Below are 22610 nucleotides of genomic sequence, written 5' to 3'. Positions count from 1 at the left end.
AGGCCTTTAAGACGAAACGCGTAAACTTCATTGAAAGATGGCACATAAAATGGACTGACATCAAGTTCATGGACAGGAAGACTCAAAATAATAAATCTATAATTCTCCCCCAATTTCCCAGAATTAGATTATACATATATGAAAACTTGACACATGAGAGAGACGGAACTGTAGGTTTTGGGACAAATGGCATTCTACTCAATAGCAGGTACTGAGACAATTGGTTATTTACATGGAAAAAAAGAAAATTGAATTTCTACCTTCTGTCATGTCAAAAAAATCAACTACAAATGAATTAAAGGCATCACTTTACAGTTAATAAAATAAAAAACAGGAAATGGCTTTAATGTTGTTTTACTGGGTAAAATTCCTTAAACAAGATTCCAAAAAGCATACATCCTAAAGAAAACACAGTGATCAACCTAGCAACACTATAAGTAAGCACTTCTGTTCACCAGAGGACACCATAAAGAAGGAAAAACATACAATCTGAGAGTTATGATACATGGTTATAATGCATTCAACCAACAAAATATTACGATGTAAGTATATTGAGAATTAAAATAACTAAAAAAAGGCAAACCACCAATAGAACAATGTGCAAAAGATTTAAATGGAAGAATAAACGTGAATATCTAATAAATGTATAAAAAGTTCTCTCAATGCAGAAGTCAAGGAGAAGCAAACCCACCAGAGCTGCAACAACACCACCAACAAAAACTCGGGAAATAGCGAGTTTTGCTGAGTAAATGGAGTAATGCATCATTCCTTGCTGAAGGGACTGTAAATTGGTACCTCTACTTCTGAAAGTTCTTCTGCATTACAGAGGAGCCTGAAGATGTTCAAATCCTCAAGGCCACCCAGGATGGGTGCACAGGATGTCTGTGCACATCCAAGAGAAACCTTTGCACACCTACACTAGAAGTTCATATAATTGTGTCCCAAGCCATATGTTTCTAAAAGCAAAACCTGCAACATCTGCAAATGTTCTCCTCAAGAGAAAGGATAAATGGATTATGGCATATTCACATGATGAATTAGGAGGCATCAGTGAAAACAGTGTATAAATCACAAGCGCTCACATCAACGTGGATAAATCTGAAAAACAGTTGGTTAAAAAAAAAGGCAAGTTGCAAAAAATGTGTAACATAATTATATAAGATACAAAAACAGGCAAACCAAATAATATTTTGCATATTTGGATGATACATGTGGGAAAATATAAAGAAATCCAAGGGAATGAATAAACACAAAATGCAGTCAAGTGTTTCTCTCTGAGATAGTGAGAGAGAGAATAATAGTAGAGTCTCCATTAACTATTAGTCAATTTCTATTTCCTTGGCAGAGTTGTGGCATTCTTTAAATCATGCACATAAAAAACCCACGTGTTCTCCATTGTATATGTCATATATTTCATTATACCCATATATGCCACTATCTTAAAATATGAGCTTGGTTTCTGAAAGTTATATTTGTATAACAATCTCACAAAATAAACTTCATTTCTTAACTAAAGTCCTATTAATAAATGATAACTTTAAAAATAGGCCATCAATCCATTTTAATACTTTTATTTGGAAAAGTATCTTATTTTATCCTTGTGCTCAATTAGCATCTCAGAATTTTATTTCGTGTGTGTGTGCGTGTGTGTGTGTGTTTACTTTTCTCACTGAAAATGAAAGAATTCCCTCTGGAAATAGTAAAGCAAGTTAAATCTTCTGTGAAAAATGATGAATCAAATCCCCTGACAGAAACACCACGAGTTCTTTTAAATCTTATTTCTTAAAATTCTCTTTTTTGAAGTTTTTAATATTTATTTAAAAACTTTCAAATATCCTATGGAGCCTTATTTCTTCATTAGTTTATTATTCCATTATTCCGATTCCATGAGTTGCACATGAAACTAAGTTCTGATTAATTTTCTCCCTCTGGAATGCTAGTTCATTATCCAAATATAATAAGTGTTGAAAATGGGCAGATTTATGCTTAAAATACACCTCTGCATCCTCAACCCAAAGAGTAATTTAAATAGAATCGAGCTAATTTAATTCTCTCTCTTGAATCTGGATCTTGCATTTGCTGTGTTAACTTAGTATTAAATAGTCTATCATGCATATAAAGGTTAGTCTGACATATGTTTTGTTATAGACACTAAGAGAGCAATTTTAACCAGGGAATGATCTGGTTATCATCCTTACTAAGTAAAGTCACATCCTCAAGGAAGCATAAAGACTGTAGGTTATTTGACAACAGGCAATTTGCCTTCTTCATCCAGAGCTATACTCCCAGTGTCTATTATATTGTGTGACATATATTAGATCAATGATTTTTATGTGCTGAATGGAAGGATGGATGGAAGGATGGATGGATGGATGGATGGATGGATGGCTGGCTGGCTGCCTGGCTGGATGGATGGATGGATGTATGGATGGAAGGATGGATGTATGGATGGAAGGATGGATGGAAGGATGGATGGATGGATGGATGGATGGATGGATGGATGGAAGGATGGATGTATGAATGGAAGGATGGATGGATGGATGGATGGATGGATGGAAGGATGGATGGATGGAATGAGACCGTGCACTCCTTCCTTATTAACAGACAACTTCACAAATCCATGCCTCTACACATTTGTCCTTATTTTGTTGACCCTAGCAACCTACCCACGTGGCCATGGGCAATTCTTCTGTGAATCAGCAACCAGATAAGCAGACTTCAGTTTGTAGACACAGGTGTCAGTGGACACCATTAGCTTCCACAATTCCTTAAAGACCCCCAATGCTTTAATAAAATGCTAGCAACTCCAGTGTTTAGGTAACATGGAGCATCTTCTCTATTCTCACCTTTATCTCTTCTTGTACCATGTTACAAAGGCATTATGCAAAGTTTATTGATAGGGGAACACAGGTGCTCCAAATTACAGTGACCTTGAGCAACTGTCCACTTGAGGGCAAATACACTCTTCCGTGGTGATGAGACTGTATCCTGAACAGTGTGATATTTCAGGCATCATGGTCATACCTCACATACATATCACTCACACATAAATTTAAGAACATCACTTTACTGTGATGGCGGAGAATGACAATAGTGAGAATACTGTTTTCAGTTAATTTGATATCATAATCACCTCCTAAATAAAGGATAAAGAAGAGAAAATATAAATAAACAACATTTCTCTGTGAAAAGGAGGGCCTTTCCCATTTGTGTATGTGACATGTGAGTCATAATTACAATATTTATATAAATTAATTCATCAATTACTAAGGAGAGAACCAGGCCTCACATAGTGAATATTTCCTCAGTGACAAACACTACGCTAATTGCTTTAAACACATTTTCATATTTAATCCTTACAACAAACTTCTAAGGTAAGTATTATTCTTCACAATTTACATATAGATCAATGGAGCTTCTCCCAATGTCACACAGTTAGCGATACGTGGAGCTGAGAATCAAACCCAAAACTGACTAGTTCAAAACTCCGTGCTGTGATCCACAACCCTAAGCCACCTGCTTAAATTAGAGCTGCAATGTTTGTTGGGCATTTATGATACGACAGGAATGCATGAGTTTCAAGAGACGGAATGAAACTGTTTACCTTAAATGAAGAATGTCAAAATGACAGAGTCCTAACAGGTGGATACCGTCACTCCCACATTAGAGAGAAAAGGTTAATTGCTAAATTTTGAATAAAGTTGGCAGTCAATTCTTTAGATATAGCTTTTCAATAAAATCTTGCTGAGAGGTACATTCTCGGATATGTGCAGAAGACGAAGCAACAACGTGTGACAATTTTTAAACTTCCTCAGCTCTTGAGGTACTAAACACACAGATGTTTGAGAAGACAGGCTTATGAATGCAGCTTTACTGTCAACAAATCAGGCAACATCTTTGCTGCCTGCTGCTAACACAGCAATCTCTTAAATTTAAAATTCTATGATAGTTTCTCCTGGATAAAGGAGAATTAGAATACATTCACATTCCATGAAATAAAAACATCAGAGATTTCCTTGTTGAAAACGGGCAATGCTTGCAATAGAAGCTAAGCTCAGTGTTGGCTTAGCCTAACAAATGTTTACATTTTTTAAGAAAAATAAATAATAATTTCACAAACCTACTCTGTCTCCTTTGACATAAGTGAGTCCGCAGAGCCTCCCAACTCTGAAATCGCTATAGGTGCTCATGACCTTGGTTTAAATCTTTTGACTTCTCCGTTGGACAAATGCTGCCATTTCTGTCACCAGCCTCCACAGGCTTCACTGCATTCTCCAAGCGGCTGGCAGAACCAAGGATGATGACATCACTTCCTTGGATAAAGCTGTCTTCCACGTTCTACTGACAACTCAACAAACCCCAGATCACTACACTGACTTGCGGGACCGCTCACAGAATGGTTACGTCTGCCTGCACCCTTCTCCAACACCAGTCTGCACCATGCGTTGGCTATTCCAACCACAGTGATTTCAAGTTGACCCCTGAATTTCTGACTTTGAACTTTACCTCTGAGCAATGCCTTTATCCCATTTTGTCTCCCACCAGTGGTTCCTATCCTTCACACACAAATATCCCTCCGTAAAACTATCCCCAGAGCCACGACTTACTCTCTTCAGAGCACCGAGAAATTCCATCATGCTTCATCTGCTTATAAATCTCTCTTTGTATTTGATTGGAAACCCCTGGAGTCCAGGAGCCTTCACATTTGAAGCACAGGAGAGCTTCCTAACCTATTAGGTCCTTAGAATTACCTCGTGAGCATTTTTCTTTTCATGGAACCAATGGTTAGTTCTTAAAAAGCCCACTCCCTGGGGTACCTGAGTGGCTCAGTAGGTTACGTGTCCAATTCTTGATTTTGGCTCAGGTCTTGATCTCACATTTGTGAGACCCTGCCCTGCGTCAGGTTCCACATTGAACACAGAGCCTGCATGGGATTCTCTCTCTCTCTCTGCTCTTTCGCCACTCAAGCTTTCTCTCTCTCTCTCTCTAAATAAATAAACTTTTTTTTCTTAAAAAAAGCCCAATCTCCCTGGTCTCTCAGTGTGAAACTGTGTTCTAGTTCCATATCTTTGCCCTAGTTTTAGCCAAACTGGAAAACATGGAGAACATCTGAGGTAGTTTATAACATACATATGTACACAATTTCTTTTAGACTGTGTTTTCCCAAATATAAAATCCATGCCTTGACCTAACTGGAGATTCTTATATTGGAAAAAACTATTTATATGAATGTACAGACATCTAGCTGCCTTCCTCTGAAGCACCAAATCTATCTGGGAACATCTTGCTATCCTCATTTCTCAATTTGATTTGTTACTCAAGTTCACATAATGTCGCCATCTTAAAATATTCCCACGCAACTTACTGCCTAAAATGAAAGGTGCCAATGAGATGAAGAACACAGGAGTGAAGACTTGAAACAAACCTAGGTACTATTCCTATTTTACAGGTATAGAAATGGAGGCCCAGAAAACCCAAATGACTTGCCCCGAGTCACTTCTTGAGTGTGTTGGTGCCCAGACCACGATCTCCTCACACACACTACCACATTCTTCCTGCTCGCTCCCCACTGCCTTTCCATCCTAATAATTTGAACACACAATGGTCATGGTGTTGAGCGAGCTGCTGTCATCCCAGTGATGACTACTGAGGTTCTTTCTTTTTAAGCGAATCAAATGTTCGTTGTTATGTCGTCAGCTGAAATATCACTGGTTTTTAATCCTCTGAAAGGAGCATACACAAATATAAATACAAAAAAGCTGGTAAAAGCTCTTGAACCCTCAGTGTCTAAGCAAAGGCAGAAGGACACACAAATGCCTTCACCAAGAGGCACTTCTAATTCTCACTGTATTTACACAAGCAGAGAAAATAATGAGCATGCATATTTTGGTCCATGCATTAATCTCTTGCTGCTCCCTGTCTGAAAAATACCCATGCAAAGAGCCACTGGCTTCTAGATCTTAATTTACTGAACATTTCCTGTCAACATGTTATCACTGCATTACTGCTCTTCATTTCACAACCACACAATATCAAGAATCTCATCTCCAGCTTGAGCAGTAGGTGCAGAGACACATTAAGATGCGCCATGTGAAAAGTTTCTTCCATTCATCATGTCAATTTCTGTGTGGTTGTCTAGTCTATAAAACGAAGGAGACAAATGTGGTGCTACCCTCATATGTCGTTTTAGCCCATAGTGAGAAAAACTATTTTATCATCTTTTGCAGAAAAATTAGGAAAGAGACTTCAACAAAAAGATTATGTGTTCTATTCATCAAAAAGGAAAAATATATATGATTCACTAGTGACAATGTGCGAGGTGATATGTGCTTTACTTACATTTTTCATTCAACCTTTGCAAAATTACAGAAAAGCATTATACTATTACAGATTTTTTTAAAAAGTGAAATTCAGGGAAATTAGTGAGCGTAGACAATATCTAAAAACACAATGAAGAAATTTAGCTCTAAACTATGCAACTACCAATTTCACTTTTCAGATCCATGAGTTAAAAAATGCTAAGGATGACAGAAAATATGGAAAATATTCTAGACTAAATTTATAAAGATTTTCAGTTCTATACCAATCAGAATATTAAATTTAAAATTAACTAGAGTTAATATTCCTGAAATATCTATTTTACAATGTAAAATCTCTAAATAAGATTTGGTATATTGTTTTTAAATATAAAGTTAAGATTAGTTTTTTGATATATCATTTTGGAAAGACCCCAGGCTTCAAAATTGATACAAAAGTGTTAACTATGGCAGTTGCTATAAGAAATACATAAGGGGCTCCCAGGTGGTTCAGTCAGTTAAGCATTCGACTTTGGCTCAGGTCATGATCTGTGTTAATGGGTTTGAGCCTCACATTGGGCTCTGTGCTGACGGCTCAGACCTTGGAGCCTGCTTCAGATTCTGTGTCCCCCCGCTCTCTCTGTCCTTCCCCTGCTTGCACTCTGTCTCTCTCTCTCTCTCAAAAATAAATAAACATTAAACAAATATTGAATCATTATAAGTATTTGACCCTTTTTTAGGACCTACATCAAATCCTCAGGACAGGTGACTATTTGTTATCCCACAGAAGAAATCTAGAAAAATGTGTTTAATATGTGATATAGACTGAACGCTTGTGCCCCTCCTAATCTACTCTACTCTGTGATGGTATTTGGAGGTGGGGCCTCTTGGATATGATTAGGTTATCAGGGTGGAGCCTTTATGAATGGAATTAGTGCCTTTATAAAGGAGGCCTCAGAGAGCTCCCTCAGCCCTTCTGCCATGTGAAGATACAGCACAAAGAAAACTGTCTATGAACTGAGAAGCAGGCACTCATCAGATACCAAATTGGCTAGTGCCTCCATCTTGGATTTCCCAGTCTTCAGAAGTATGAGAAATAAACTCATGTTGTTTATAAGCTACTCAATCTATGGTATTCTGCTATAGCAGCCTGAACAGCCTAAGACAATACAAGTAGCATTTTATACACATAAATATTAGTATAATTTGTCCACTGCAATTTGCAAGAGAATGCCTAACAGTCTGGATGTAATTAAAAGCAATAATAACATATACTATTAGCACTCATTACCTCATTTGTGTAAGAATGAATCTCAGAAATATATTCAGATAAAGGAATTCAAAATAGCTATAATTACTGGGGTGGGGGGTAGAGAAAAAATAAGCACAAAATCAGTCCAAAATGTTTATATCCCTAGGAAGAAAATGGACTGGAGACATTTAGATAGTTATTTACAACATGCATAATTTCCAACATAATTTAAGACACCATTGAAGACTGAATAACAGCATCGTGTTAAGGCATATTAACATGTGTACTTGGGGAGTAAAGATACCTGGGCTCGACAATCAATGTCTGGTCCTAGCTGCTGGATGTTGGGAAAACAAATTTCCCTCTCTGCATCTGTGTTGTTATCTACAAAATGAAATCAGACTTAACTCATAGGGTTAACTCGAAGTGAACAGCATGATCTACGTAAACCATATCCATGCCTGGTCTATGAAAATTGCTCAACAAATATTATCATTAATATTTTTTAACTTTTTAATGTTTATTTATTTATTTTGAGAGACAGAGAGAGGGAGAGAGAGAGCAGGGGAGGGGCAGAGAGAGAGGAGAGAGAAAATTCGAAGCAGGCTCTGTGCTATAAGCACAGAACCAGATGGGGGGCTTGAACTCACAAACAGGGAGATTATGACCTGAGCTGAAACAGATGTTCAACCGCCTGAGCCACCCAGGTGCCCTGTCATTAATATTATTAAAGTCATCACCAGTATCATCATCTTCCTAAGGTCAGAGTGAAAGTGTGAGACTAGGTCAACCATAACTCCATGCACACAGTACCTCAAATCAACTGGCTCTGGAATCCAGTGTGCTATTTTAACGTGAAAAGTAACTAGAATGAGTACTGAAAGGTGATATTCTGATCTGGTAAGTTCAGAATAATGTAAACCATTTGATATGTTATATATATTATATGTATATATATTCTGGAATACATAGAGACAGAAATCCTTATAAATTAGTACGACTAGTGATTTCTACCAGAACAAGAGTGACAAAAATAAGAACAGTCATAGAAATACTATATATCCATTCACTCATTGCTTCATTCAGCACTGACTGCACAGTTAGCACGTGCTGGCCACGGCTTTGGCATACGCCCCTGGCCCCTGCCCTTCAGGAATTACTTAGAAGACAAAGGAGGACAGGCAGGAGGGACAGCCACTACTTTCAGTGTCTAAGAAGGCTCAGCAAAGTCTCCGTGCAGGTGAGGACGAGGTGGTGGCTTCAACCTGGGGTGTAAGCTTTCTTGCACGCCTAGGAATCCAAAGGACACTAGGGTACTATCTAGAGGTGGCTAAGCACAGGGACCTTGGACTCTAGGCAAGGTGGGAAGGGCTCAGGGGACTGAAGACTGAGAGAAAAGGGGTCAGGAGGAGTTAAGTATGTCCCTGTGAAACCAACAAAGACTATGAATGTTCCCGCTCTTTCTGGAGTGGAGACCTGAGCAGAAATGTGATGGTGCTTCTTGAGGGCCCAGAAAGTGGTCTAGAATATTCTTAATTTATGTCAGAAAAAGACAAGACTACACTAGGAAATCCTAAAGGAATAACGGTAGCATTAAAAGGCAATCTATGAGAGACTGGGTCACTGGAGAAAAGTAGATCAGGTGAAAGATGGCAGTACAGGGCTTAAGATAAGAACAAGGCTTCACAAAGGGACTTAAGAAAATCAGGAGCATATTCTAGGTAGATTACTGCTCTGGAATTTAGTCTGGAAGGAAACAGGGAAGCAATTTTTTTTTTTAAATTGGCAATGAAAAAGAAAAACCTCTAAAATAGGTCTATAGTCTCTATATTTTTGTTTTTATTTCTGTTTTCATACAAAGAAGCCATTCTGAAAGACTTAGAAAATACCACTGCAATGTTAATTCTTATTACCAATTCAATCAATGAAATGTCCTGTTCAAATAAATCACTAGACTTTGTTGGAAGAGTAATACTTCAGCCACATGAGAAATACTGCCTAGTGTGGAAACTAACAGCTATTCTCTAATTTTCAAGTAAAAACTACTTTTTATAATATTATAGCAATATTATTATTGCTATTATTTTTTTTCCCCTGTGAGCAAGCCTGTATTCACCACTGGTAAGAATCTAGAATCCTATGGCATTGAGTGATTTTTTTTCCCTTTGGCTAGATGATGGCATTGGGGAACACGCAAATGTGTAGACATATCTTCATAGTAAAAAAAATTCATGTGAAGAAAATAAAAGTAATTATTTAATTATCCAAGCTGTGTTCTTTTCAAAATGAAATATTTTGGCAAATTTACTCCTTCTTTATCTTAAAACAATACATATAACTATCTACTTTTTTAAATATCATATCCTACAGGATAATGAAAAAATGCACATGTTTTACTTACAATTATATTCATATATGGTTTATTTCCTTAAAAAGTTCAGTGATCGTGCTTTTAAATAAATACATTTCATTGTGACAAAAAGTATGTGTCTACTTGACTAATGTTTCTTCACCTCTAACTACTTTAACTAGACGTCAGCATATTTCCTAAAATAAGCCTGACTTCTTTGTTAACTGTGGACAAGATTTTTAGACTCCATTAATAGAATTGTTGGCATTTCAGCTCACAGAAGTTAGCTAATAAAGAGAATGACCTTTGGTAACACGTATAACATTAATTCCTTTTGCATCCAGTCTCTAAGATATGGCAAACTTTTGTGGACACTTGTTTGCAAGAAATTCAATAGTTCATCTGCAGGGAAGAAAGAGCAGCTTCTTACATGGAGCAAGCAATTCATATATATGTGTGTGTGTGTGTGTGTGTGTGTGTGTGTGTGTGTGTGTGTGAATATATATATTACGTTTTGTATTTAAAAATTTTTTTAACATTTATTTTTGAAAAACAGAGAGACAGAGCACAAGAAGAGAAAGGGCAGAGAGAAGGGGAGACCAACAGAATCCAGAGCACTCCAGGCTCTGAGCTGTAAGCATAGAGCCCAAGGTGGGGCTCGAACCCATGAACCCTGAGGTCATAACCTGAACCGAAGTTGGATACCTAACTGACTGAGCCACCCAGGGGCCCCTAACATTTCGTCTTTTTAAACATATATAACTCCAATTAGAATCTTGGGTGTCTATATTATTAAAGAAAATGGTGAGCCTAAGTATGATTGCTTTATTTAATAGTCCTTATTCCACAATCAATAATGCCGCTACTCCATATTCAAATACCTCCACTTCTTAGAATAAAAGCTACAGATTATTTTAATATGTGAATCCAAACGCATATATACATGCATGAAAAATAAAATGGGCTATAGACATTCACCTTTGGAATGAAATATAGATGGTCACAGAAAAGATTTATTTTCTTGGAAAACTTTCAATAATTCAGCTTATTATAATCTCTAATGACCAACTGGAAAGCACTGTCAATATTTCCTATTACTGTGTAACAAGTTACCACTAACTGAGCAGCTTAAAACAATGCCCCATTTTTTACGCTAACAGTTTCATAAGTTTTGTAAAATTCAGATGTGGCATGGTTGGTTTCTCTGTTCAAGGTCATTAAAGGTTAGCATCAGAGTTTCTGCTGGGCTAGATTCCTTTGTTGATGTTCTAGAAAATAATCTGTTTCAAGTTTATTCAGGATGTGAGCGGAATTCAATTCCTTTTGGTTTTAGTACTGAGACCCTCTTCTTGCTGCCGTCAGTCAAGGATCACTCTCAGCTTCTAGAAGCCATGTGCATTGCTAGTCACATAGCCTCTCCATCTTTAAAGCCAGCAATAGAGAATTTAGGTGTCAAATCTCTGTAGCTTTGAATTTTTGACTTCCTTTGTCTCTGAGCTCTAGACCGTTGTTGTAAATCATCATCATCATCATCATCATCATCATCATCATCATCATCATCATCATTGTTTCCAAGAGTCAGGTGTCCTTTAAGAAGAGTCCATAAGATAGGTTCAACTCTGGTTTGCATTCAGTGTTTCTCCCATTGTGTTCTTGGGAATCAGGGATATGATTAGTCATCTATTTTGATGTCCTTAAATTTTCAGTAGCACTGGAGAAAATCCCCACACATCCTTTGCGTGAAGGTTAGACATTCTCTGGCAGGCAACCTCTCAAAGCGTCAATGGTGTCTCATCTCTAATGCTTTAAGTTCTAATGACCCTCAAGGAAGGGACACCTGATCCAATTTGGACTGATCAAGGAAAGGTTCAGAAGGATATGAGCCCTCAGCTGGGTAACTGGATTCACCGGAGGGGGTGTCCTGGTGAAAGAAGGAAGACATTCTAGATAGAAGGGATCACATGGTCATAGGCACTGAAATGGGAAAGACAGGTATGTTTATAGAAGTGGGAAAGAATGCTTCCCGAACACGGTTCTGATTTATGTATTATGTAGCTCAATCTCACCCTGTATGGGGGATAGATTTGGGCATACCGCAGGCAGAAGGATGAGCTAGAATGCTGTTATTAGAGTCTGTGGAGAGAATGACATGGGTACAGGTATAAGCAGGTCCTCAGACCAGGAGACTTAAAAGAGTAATGCATGGCCCCCAGCCTGGGAGGGAATGAATGGCTCACAGGGCTGTCAGACCATGATCACTGACAGGCCTTGGCCTGAGGGACGGGCATTAGCCAAGTAATCACAAGTGGCCAGAGTGTGGGAGTGAGCCACGAGCAAGGGGGATTTGATCATGACCCTGAATAAAGGGCAACATCTGTGTAAGTAAAGTTCCTGACTCGGATCTGGATGGTTCTGAGCAATCAAGGAGAAGATGTGAAACCAAACGCTCTCATGGGAAGGGAGCAGAATCTAACACCTTGGAAAGGACTGGGCTGGAAAGAGTGAGCAAAGCCAAGTCAGGAAGGAGATAAGGTGCATGGTGGATGTGTAGTTGCAGTAAGAAGCACCAATAATTCCTGTGTAGAAGAATCCCAACACTTCACCACTAATGCATCTGAACTCGGGAAGCTTCAATACCAACACAGATGTTTAGACAAGTCTGTGAAGCGGGGCGCCTGGGGGCTCAGTCAGTTAAATGTCTGACTTCGGTTCAGGTCATGATGTCATGGTTAGGGGTTTGAGCCCCGTGTCAGGCTCTGTGCTGACAGCTCAGAGCCTGGAGGCTGCTTCGGATTCTGCGTCTCCCTGTCTCTCTCCACCCCTCCCGTGCTCACGCTCTGTCTCTCTCTCTCAAAAATAAATAAACATTAAAAAAAAGTCTGTGAAGATGTTAGGAGATCACAACGTTCCTATTTGCAGCTACTGAAGGTCTGGCTGTTTGGACACAGTAGCTGACGTGCTTCACCAACAGGGAGCTCCAGCTTTTCCTTCTCCAAGTTCCCAGTGTTCACGCTCATGATCTGATTATTATAAAGTTGACTGTTATAAATGCATATCAACAAAAGTTTTCTTGAAAGTTTCAACTGTCAATGTGACTACCAGGGAAAGAGTCTTAGAAACCAAATGGAGAATTTCCTATCACTGATAAAAGGCAGAGGAAAACCAAACTATATTTATGAGTCATTTTTACCACTTCCACTAAAAGTCTAAAAAATATTTGGTTTGTTTCATTTCCTCTAAGAAACTCTCTTACCCCTCCTTAGCATCCCTAAGAAGTACGAAACAACATCTAAATTATCAAAGACTTCTTTACCTATTCTCCTTTTAAGAAATGTTTGTATTCTATTTTTAAATGTTTTTTGAATATTCCTTTTGATGTGCTAACTAGGTTAGTCTATCACACTTAATAAAGACCTGAATTTCCAAAGGTGATTTCTGAAGCTGAGCAAACAACTAGGTTATGACAAAAAAAGAACAGTGGAAGCTATGTATTAGACTTTCCCCCAATGAATTATCAGTAAATTGCTTGTATTATTCAAGTGCAGATTCATACACTGGAGATTTCCAATATACAAAATAATTGAGCTTAATGAAAACTGACATTATATAGCTATCTGGCAAGGAGAAATAATTAGGTAGTGTCATCTGCACTTAACATTACCATTCAATATATATTTTACACAGAACTATTGATTGTGTATCATGGCTGAGAGCTAAGAATATAAGATTAAGAATCAAAAGTTGTCATGGGATAATTTTTCTGTCAACTTTGGTAGTTCACTGATGGGTTCCATTCCAGATACCTTGGACCCAAGGAAAAGAAATCAATTCAGTCAAATCAAATGAGGGAGGAGGGAAGTTTTTAAGAATTTAAAAATTCAGCTGCTCCCAATGATAAGCAAACTGGCCTGTTTGACTCTCAGGAACAATACAGTCTCTCTGTTGGACTACTTTTTGTCATTACAGATGCCTCCACTGGCACGAATCCACAGGGCCACCGTCCTCTACTGCTTACCATTAGATGTCACAGACTTTGGATCACTTACTTAAAAAAAATGTTTTTTAATGTTTATTTATTTTTTGAGAGAGAGAGAGACAGAGCACAAGCAGGGAAGGCACAGAGAGAGAGGGAGACACAAATCTGAAGCAGCCTCCAGGCTCCGAGCTGTCAGCACAGAGCCCAATGTGGGACTCAAACCAACAAACTGTGAGATCGTGACCTGAGCCAAAGTCAGACACTTAACTGACTGAGCTACCCGGGCACCTGTGGATCACTTATTTTGCGTTTTCAAGAGTAAGACCAATTTCTTACAGGTTGGTCACTGGATGAATCACCATTAGATCAGATATCTATCTCTAATCCAATCAGAGGTTGGGCATTCAGGCACAGGATACAACATGGTCCCCTAGACCTATTTCTACCAGGGGCTGGGGGTGGATTTAATAAAATAAAAGATGTACAGTATGCAAACATAGCACACAGAAAGACTGGATATAGAAACTGACCAATAACGAAACAACGGGTTTCAAAGTGAAATAAACGTGAATTCAGTGGTGTGTATAGACCTAAAAACCTGACAGTCTTAGCTTCTCAGGAAGTAGGGGAAAAGAAAAAAACATCTTTAAGAGAAAGCTCTTCAAATACGTATAACCGTAGGAACTGGTTCGAATACATATTTACAAACATTTTTCTCCCTGACTTAGTCTCACCATCTTCAACCAGTCAACCTTCTGTAAACAATTTCAGGTAGGCACAATTCGCATTTTTTTCTTGTCCATTCTGCTTTGGTTAATCTGGGTGTTCAACAAATCTGTGATGAGTTTAAGGGGTCCCCATGTACCCATTCACAGCTACTGATAACCTAGGTACTTGGATGCAGAGGTGGATACACTTTCACATGCCCAAAATAAAGTTTTGGGATGGAAAATGATATTGCACCCAAGGAAGCTAGTCTAACAAGAGTGCAATGATTTCCTTGCAAAAATTCATCATTGTTAAACAAAAAAAAGAATGATGTTAAAAGACCGATGGCAAATGACTCTGGTGGGAAACATTCTGACTACAATGATAAAATATTTTAGAGCAATGGAGACAAGGACCTTTTTAATTCTTTTGTCAGAGCAGGTGGCTAAGAGACCATCAAATTCATGCTCCTGAGCAGAGTGGCTATAGACCCCAGGTCTAGGGATCCCCACCCTTCTTCCATCTACGAGAGGCCATGTGACTGGTTTTCACCAATGGTTTGTAGGTGCAGTGATGCAACTAGCAATGCAATTGACAATGAGGTATAGGGATGACAGAGCTCTCAAGAGAGAAGCTGGATCCTTCATCACTGTAGGAGGGAAAGCAGAGGGGCAGCCCCTGGTTACCATCCACTACCTCCATCTGTTGCATAAATGAGAAGCAAACTGCTCTTGCATTAAGTCACTGCAATGTTGGAGTTGATTTGCCACAGCAACTATTGTTTCCTGAACTAAGACTCCTCCCTAAAAATGTAGAAGGTCAAAAACACAATGTAGAACAGGACGATAGAAAAGTATGATGCATTACTGAGAAATAAAAGCTGTCTTATAGAGAGCTTCATGATTCTTTCACACATACTCACATTACACACATACACACACACACACACACACACACACACACACACACTTTAAATATGAAAACATGGTCCTAGGGTGGATCATTTATTTTGTGGGCAAGTGACTAAGTCTTGTTTTGAGACATTCTGGAACCTCAAACCAGCCGCTAACTGAATAACTCTTCTATCTATGAATTTGAAATCGTTCTACCCAAGAGAATTGCCTGTGTGGTTGATAACCGAGGTGCGATTTCACACTTTAGCATCATATATTAGCAAACAATACAGGTTACACCAAAATGTTCTCCCTTTCCCTTCAGGAACCTGCAACTCTGGATCATCTAGGAAAAGAGAACCAGACTGAGAGACTGTGCTGTGGAATCTGATTTCCAGCAAGCTGACTGCATGCAGAGCCTTCCTTTATGGACAATTATGCGCCATTTGCATCCGGGGCAGGTGTTAATTCTGTTAAAGGAGTTTCAAGTACAAATCAGGCCATTTCAGACACCTTTTGAACATCTTAAATCAGATCGGTTACAATTCCCTTCCCACATCCGACGGACTGTTCCGTTCCACTGCCAGGTTTGTGAGGAGAAGACAAACACCACACTCTACTTTCACTGGCAGCTCACAGCCCAGAACTGTAAGGAGGCAGCGTGCCCAGTACCTGATACTGCTCACGCTGCCCGTCTCTGATCCCAGCTTGCATCGCTCCAGTTGGCTGGCTACGATTTGGCGTTCTGCCTCCAGCTCTCGGGTCAGTCTCTCAAACTGTAATTCCTGAAATAAAACCACCAAAGAGATGAGTTCTATCATCTATTTGCAAAGGGGAATTCCTATCAAAGTGACATGATGGTCAAGGGGAAAATGCAATTTATCAAGATGTCAAATAGGAGAAGCAGAGGATGCTGTTGTGAAACCCAAGAAGGGTTGGCAGTTCGGACAGAGCTGAGTTCAGATCTCAGTCCTGGCACCTGCTGGCTGTAGGGCCTTGAGTAAGTTATTTAATCTTTCTTATATCGATTTCATCACCTGTAAAATGGGCTTACAATACTTATTCCATAAAGTCGGGGTGAGGATTAAATGAGCCCGCCCATGAAAAATTATTCTTTGGCTGGTGGCCAGCACCCAATGGATATTAATACTTCCTCCATTAAAATTGTAACATTCCATGAAATGTTAAAAGAAACAATTTTTCTATCATTTGGAGTACTGTGTTTATTCCCTATTGGGTTCTAGCTGCCTCTCTGTTAACTTGATCGTAATATCACTTACATATATTGTAGACTGAAGAAAAATAATGCTTATACTTCTGTAGGCTTTAAACTCCAGGAGAAAGGCAATGATACTGATCCTATACAACCTAATTACTAAATGAGTATCTTTTGAGATATTTGCTGTATCACCTTAAAAAAAAACCAATTAAACCAATGAAGAATGCTTTGAAGAATGCCTGAAATCCACTGTTAAAGGATCAACATTAACGAAAAATGATTCAATCAGTGCATCAAGGATCTTAGCTCTTCCAATTATAGGACTTTTGTACCACATTTTCACCTTTGCATTATATTTTCCCATGCACTTAAGTTTTTTACTAAACATAATTATAGCAAAGCATATATTTTCACTAAAAATTTCAGGAAAAGTTTTTACAAGGTCACATTTAATTTCTGTAAAATATAAGTTATCTGCACAGTTATGTTTTGGGTAGGGGAAAACAAAAATGCTGGAGAATACTGAAAATACAGGTTAGTTTGGAAGAATTATAACTCGCCACATCGCAGAGATGTGTCTTCCCATAAAAGTTGCATTTATTTTATTTGCTACCCTGGGACATTCTTGGGGGATACCTGTAAAAAGCGGGATCTGGCGTGTCCTCCATACATATTAAAAATGCCCTTGGCCTTTTCCACAGGAGATTTCTTTTCTGTTAACAACATTATTTTGGGGAACCAAGAGACACTTTACAAATGAGAGCTCAACTTTTCCTTTAAGGTGCTAAAACTGAGGAAGCATGTTATGGGAGCTCAAATCTTTATTCTTACATGTTCTGAAGGATGGCAAAGATGATTCATAAGGACAAAAAACCAAGACCTCTACCAAAATGCATTTTTGTGTACCTAACCTCCACTGCTTCTTCCAGCAAGTTTTACTTTTTTTTTATTTTAATTTTTTTTGGCAGTTCCTTTCCACAGAAATACACAGATTCCAGAAGATTTTCATTTCCAGGCTTTATATTTTATCCTGCATCTGTCTGTGTAACAGAAAACCAAGTTATACCTTTGGATTGATAACACGTGAAAAACAATATTTAAAGATCATGTAGCATTCTTCATAGGCACATGGAGATTCAGTATTATTTTTTTAAAGTTTATTTTGAGAGAGACAGACAGAGCGTGAGCAGGGGAGGGGCAGAGAGAGAGGGAAAGAGAGAGAATCCCAAGCAGGATCCATGCTGCCAAAGTACAGCCCGTTGTGGGGCTCAAACCCACAAAACCATGAGATCATGATCTGAGCCAAAACTGAGAGTCAGATGCTTAACCCGACTGAGCCACCCTGGTGCCTCTACGTGGAAATTCGTTATGTCAGCTGCCTTGCAAACAGAGTCACATATTTCTAGAGCTTCTCATCTCTGTGTGTAGATCTTTATTTCCATGTGGCATTATTCTCCTTCTGTCTGAAAGACTTCCTTCAGTGTTTCTTGGAATGCAGTTCTTTCGGTGGATTCTCTCAGCTTTATGTGCCTAACAAGAGTTGTTATTTTGCCCTCGTTTTTTTGTAAGGCATTTGTCCTCTCACATTGTTTCTGACAAAAAAAAAAAAGCCTCTGTTATTTGCGTATTTGGTTCTTAGTGTATCCAGTGTCTTTCTTCTCTGCCTTTTATGATTTTCTCTTTATCACTGGTTCTGAACAACGTGATCATAATGCTCCTTGATGTAGTTTCCCTCATGTTTCTTACGCTTGGGATTCACTGGGCTTCCTGGATAAATCTGTGGATTTATCATTTCCATCAAATCTGGGAAAATTTTAGTCATTAATTCCTCGATTTCTTTTCTGTTTTCCCCAGTAACACCCCTCCTTCAGTGACAATAACCAAGTATACATTAGATCATGTGGAATTGCCCCACAGCTCATGGATTCTTGTTTTATTTTTAAAATCCTTTTTTCCCCTCACTCTGTGTTTCATTTTGAACAGTGTCCTTTGGTTGTCGAGTTAATCAATCTTTCCCTCTGCAATGTCTAATCCACCATTAATCCTGTAGAGTATACTTTTATCTCCAACATTGATGAATCAAACATCCCAAGAAGTTTCCCTCGGGTCTCTTGTAGATTTTCCATGTCTCTTTAACTTAGAAATCTAGGAAATACGCATATAAAACCTGTTTTAATGTCTTGATTAGCTAATTTCTAGCACCTGTGTCAATTCCAACTGCTTGACTTTTCTCCTGAGTACAGGCCCTATTTCTGCTTCTTGTCAGGTATAGTGATCTTTTTTTGTTTGTTTTACATTTTTTATCTCAATTTTCACTTTTTTTTATCTTTAAAAATTCATAAATACAACGTATTGTCAAGTTGGCTAACATACGGTATCGGGGGTAGATTCTGGTGATTCATCGCTGGGTAGGCGGTTGGGGAAAATGGGTGATGGGCATTGAGGGGGGCACTTCTTGGGATGAGCACTGGGTGATGTCTGTATGGTATGGTGATCTTTCATAAAACATAACGCATTTTGAATTTCCCCCTTGTGTGCTGAATATCTTAATATTCCTTACAGGTATTTTAAGGCCTGTTTGGGGGCACAACTACTTGGAAGCAATTGGATACACTTGAGTCTTGCAGCTCAGCTTTGTTAGGGGTGACAGAGCAGCATTTGGTCTAGGGCTAAGTACTCCTTTACCTGGGCAGATCCTTCCAAGTACTCAACATCCAATGGATCATGGGTTTCCCAGTTCGGCTGGTCAGTGTGGACACATATTCCTGGCCCCAGGTGAGCCCCAGGTACTGTTTCTTCCCATCCTCTCAGATGGTTCCTTCCCTGCCCCCTGGTGGTTTCCTTTTACATATGCAGGCTCTCAGGTCTCAGCTGAATAGCACAAGTGGACCCTCTGCAGATCTCCAGGGTTCTTGTTCTGAGCGGTGATCGCCCTCCTTCTACTTTGCCCCACAAATTCTAGTTACCTTTACCTCCATGGACTGTCCGCACTGTCTCCCCAGTGCAGGGAGTTCTCTGGGCTCTGCCTGGGTACCCCCCCATCTTTTTTTTCTTTTTTAAGATTGAGAGAGAGAGAGAGAGAGCGCGCAATCAGGGGAGGGGCAGAGAGAGAGGGAGAGGGAACCCCAAGCAGGCTGTGCAGTGTCAGCACAGAGACTGACATGGCACTCGAACTCATGAAATGTGGGATCACGACCTGAGCTGAAGTCAAGTCAGATGCTTATGCTAGTGAGCCACCCGGGCGCCCCATGGGTCCCCCTTTCTACACTGTTGTAGCTGGGGAAATTGTGCACCCAGTGTATTTGTTCTGAGTCTCTTACGAACCACCTTTCTTCACTGCCTAAAGTTCAGAGTCCTGAAAGTTGGTGTTTCATATTCTCTGTGATGTGTTGTTTCAGGTGGGAAGGTACTGCCGGGCCCTGTTAGTCTATCTCACCTGAAAGTCGCAAGGTTTTTAAGAATTAACAAGTTTCCTCTATGCTTGATTTGTAAATGCATATTTTCTGCCTTATCTTAAAACTCCCAGTCAACGAGCTACTAACCAAGCAAATACTTATGCGTTTGCACATTCTCTTCAATGTTGTTCACTATTATTAAAAATAGATGGCTACTTTGGGTTACTTGTTTGTTTTATTTACCTGATGACTTTTTAACTGAACTGACATTTTCTTTATTAAGGCAACGGTATCAATATGTTGCCTTTTTAAAAGGTCCATTCAATAAATGTTTACTTTGTCATCGTGTATATGAACCAAGGAAGTAATTAAGTGAATTTTCCCCTGTGCTTTGCTAAGGAGTACATAGTAAATGTTAAGGCCCTCAAGGAGCAAGGAAGTTTCTCTTCTTCATCTACAATCCTATGTTTTATTAACGTAACAGCACAAAACATAAGAATAAAATTGGACACAATTTTTTATCAAGTGCTCACTATTGAGTACTTTATTTCTAGAACCATGTATAAACCAGGAATTTTTTTGTGCTGTGTTGCCAATGCATCTGGTGTCTAGAGCAGTCCGGGCACACAGAAGTTACTCAATAAACACCTGTTAGATATATGTATGTATCTGCACTGAGCTAAATGCTTTACACGTATTACCTTGTGTAAACATCATCACACCGCTATTTCCTAGATTCTGGGTTTTTTTTCCTCTCATTTTACAAAAACGTTCATTAAGGTGAAAGGCTTATTAGCCTTGGCCAGGAAAAAAAAAATTTCTTCTTTCAAAAGGAGCAAAGAGAATGAGCTAAAGAATGGCGTTTAGGAGATCTGGACATAGACAAGGGGTAATTAATTGAAGAAGCTACCTAATATTGGGTAGATGACATCTTCCACTTATTGTCAATTCTTTTGTTTTAGAGGCCATAGCAGTCCATTAACATGGTGGGCATGTGATGCCAATATAAACTATGAATTTCACTCACATTCATATTAAGACTCGTCATTTAAAGAGTTTTTATTTCTCTGAACTCTAGAGACCAGGTTCTGAAATGTCCTCCAGCCTAGCGCTCATATTACAGTCATTTCCTACTTTACCGCAAACCAAAGGGCCTCAAGCTCATGGGGAAGGGGGGCTGTTCTTCTCACAGCACATCACGGGGGTTGGGAGCTCTCAGGACCTATGCAGAGTTTAGTGTGGTTTTTATGCCTGGAATTGAAAACAGACTTTAGAATTATTAACTAGAAGAGCTGGACCTGTTCTCAAACTCAGAGACTCGTGTGGCCTTACAGCCTCCATGGTATCACCTAGGGCATTGTCACAAAAATTAGTGAGCTTCCACTCCACTGGGGATACTTGAACTGTAGTGTGGGTGCAAACATTACAGTCTCTAATTCTAACTAGATTTCATGCTTGGAGGGACAACAGGCCTCTTAGGAATGAATAACCCCATGGGTTTCTGAAAGACTTTTGAGATAGATAGAAGAGCATTCATGACAGGAATGTTGTTGACAAGGCCAGGTGGGTAGCCAAGAAATCAACTGGAAAAATAAAAGAATGTGGATATATTCAGTGAAATTTGTAATGCTGGCTGAAAGAGAATATGTGGGACTAAATTAGTTCAGTGAAGGGGAGACTGTAAGAACAGATAAGAAGAGCAAAGAAAGATCTTTGAAGGTTTGGGATTGGAGGGTAGAAGGAACAATAGAAGCCAGCAAAATAAATAGAGGAAGAACTACAGGACAAAGACCGCTAGCATGGCCTTCTTCTCGGCAGTTTCACTGCAGAAGTGATGATGTAAACCAGGCTTGAAAAAGTGATTGACACCAAAGGCAGAGGAAACAAAAGCAGAACTAGGCAAGCAGGACTACACCGAACTAAAATGCTTCCTTTCCTTTTAGCAGAGGAAATAGCCAACAGAGTGAGAAGGTAACCTATAGAATGGGAGAAAATATTTAAAGGAGTTCATTTCCAAAATACAGAAGGAGCTCAACCCAGTAGGGAAAAAAAATTGGACAAAGTACTTGAATAAACATTTCTCCGAATAAGACCTACAAATGGCCAACAAGTATATAAAAAGGTGCTCAATATGACTAATCAAGAAAATACAAATCAAAACTATAATGAGATACCACCTCGTACCTGTTAGAATGACTATTATCAAAGCAAACAAAACATAACAAGTTGGACAAGGATGTAGAGAAATCGGAATGCTTAGCTGTTCTTGGTGGGGATGTAAATTGTTGCAGCCATGATGTAAAATAGTATGGAGGTTCCATAAAATATTAAAGATAGAACTATCATATGATCTAGCAATTGCACTCCTGGGTATATGGCCAAAGAACTACAGTCGAGACATCTCTGCACTCTCATGTTCACTGTAGCACTATTCACGAGAGCCAACATGTGCAAACCACTTAAATGGACAACAGACAGCAGGATAAAGAAACTAGGTAGACACCTACAATGGAACATCATT

The 22610-nt window shown here is 39.0% G+C and overlaps 1 protein-coding gene across 3 annotated transcripts in view; it reads right to left on the bottom strand.

Annotated features, from left to right (window-relative positions):
• CTNND2 (catenin delta 2) overlaps positions 1–22610 on the bottom strand; it is a 933243-nt gene that overhangs the window by 565889 nt on the left and 344744 nt on the right. For all 3 annotated transcript variants that reach the window (XM_053202070.1, XM_053202078.1, XM_053202077.1), the window contains exon 3: positions 16148–16260. In XM_053202070.1, coding sequence (XP_053058045.1) covers positions 16148–16260 — 113 coding nt within the window. The remainder of the gene's footprint in view (positions 1–16147; positions 16261–22610) is intronic.

Source organism: Acinonyx jubatus, chromosome A1, assembly GCF_027475565.1.
Source record: "Acinonyx jubatus isolate Ajub_Pintada_27869175 chromosome A1, VMU_Ajub_asm_v1.0, whole genome shotgun sequence".
Classification (NCBI taxonomy): Eukaryota; Metazoa; Chordata; class Mammalia; order Carnivora; family Felidae; genus Acinonyx; species Acinonyx jubatus.
Note: the sequence above shows the minus strand (reverse complement) of the source record. Positions and strands in the feature narration are given on the sequence as shown.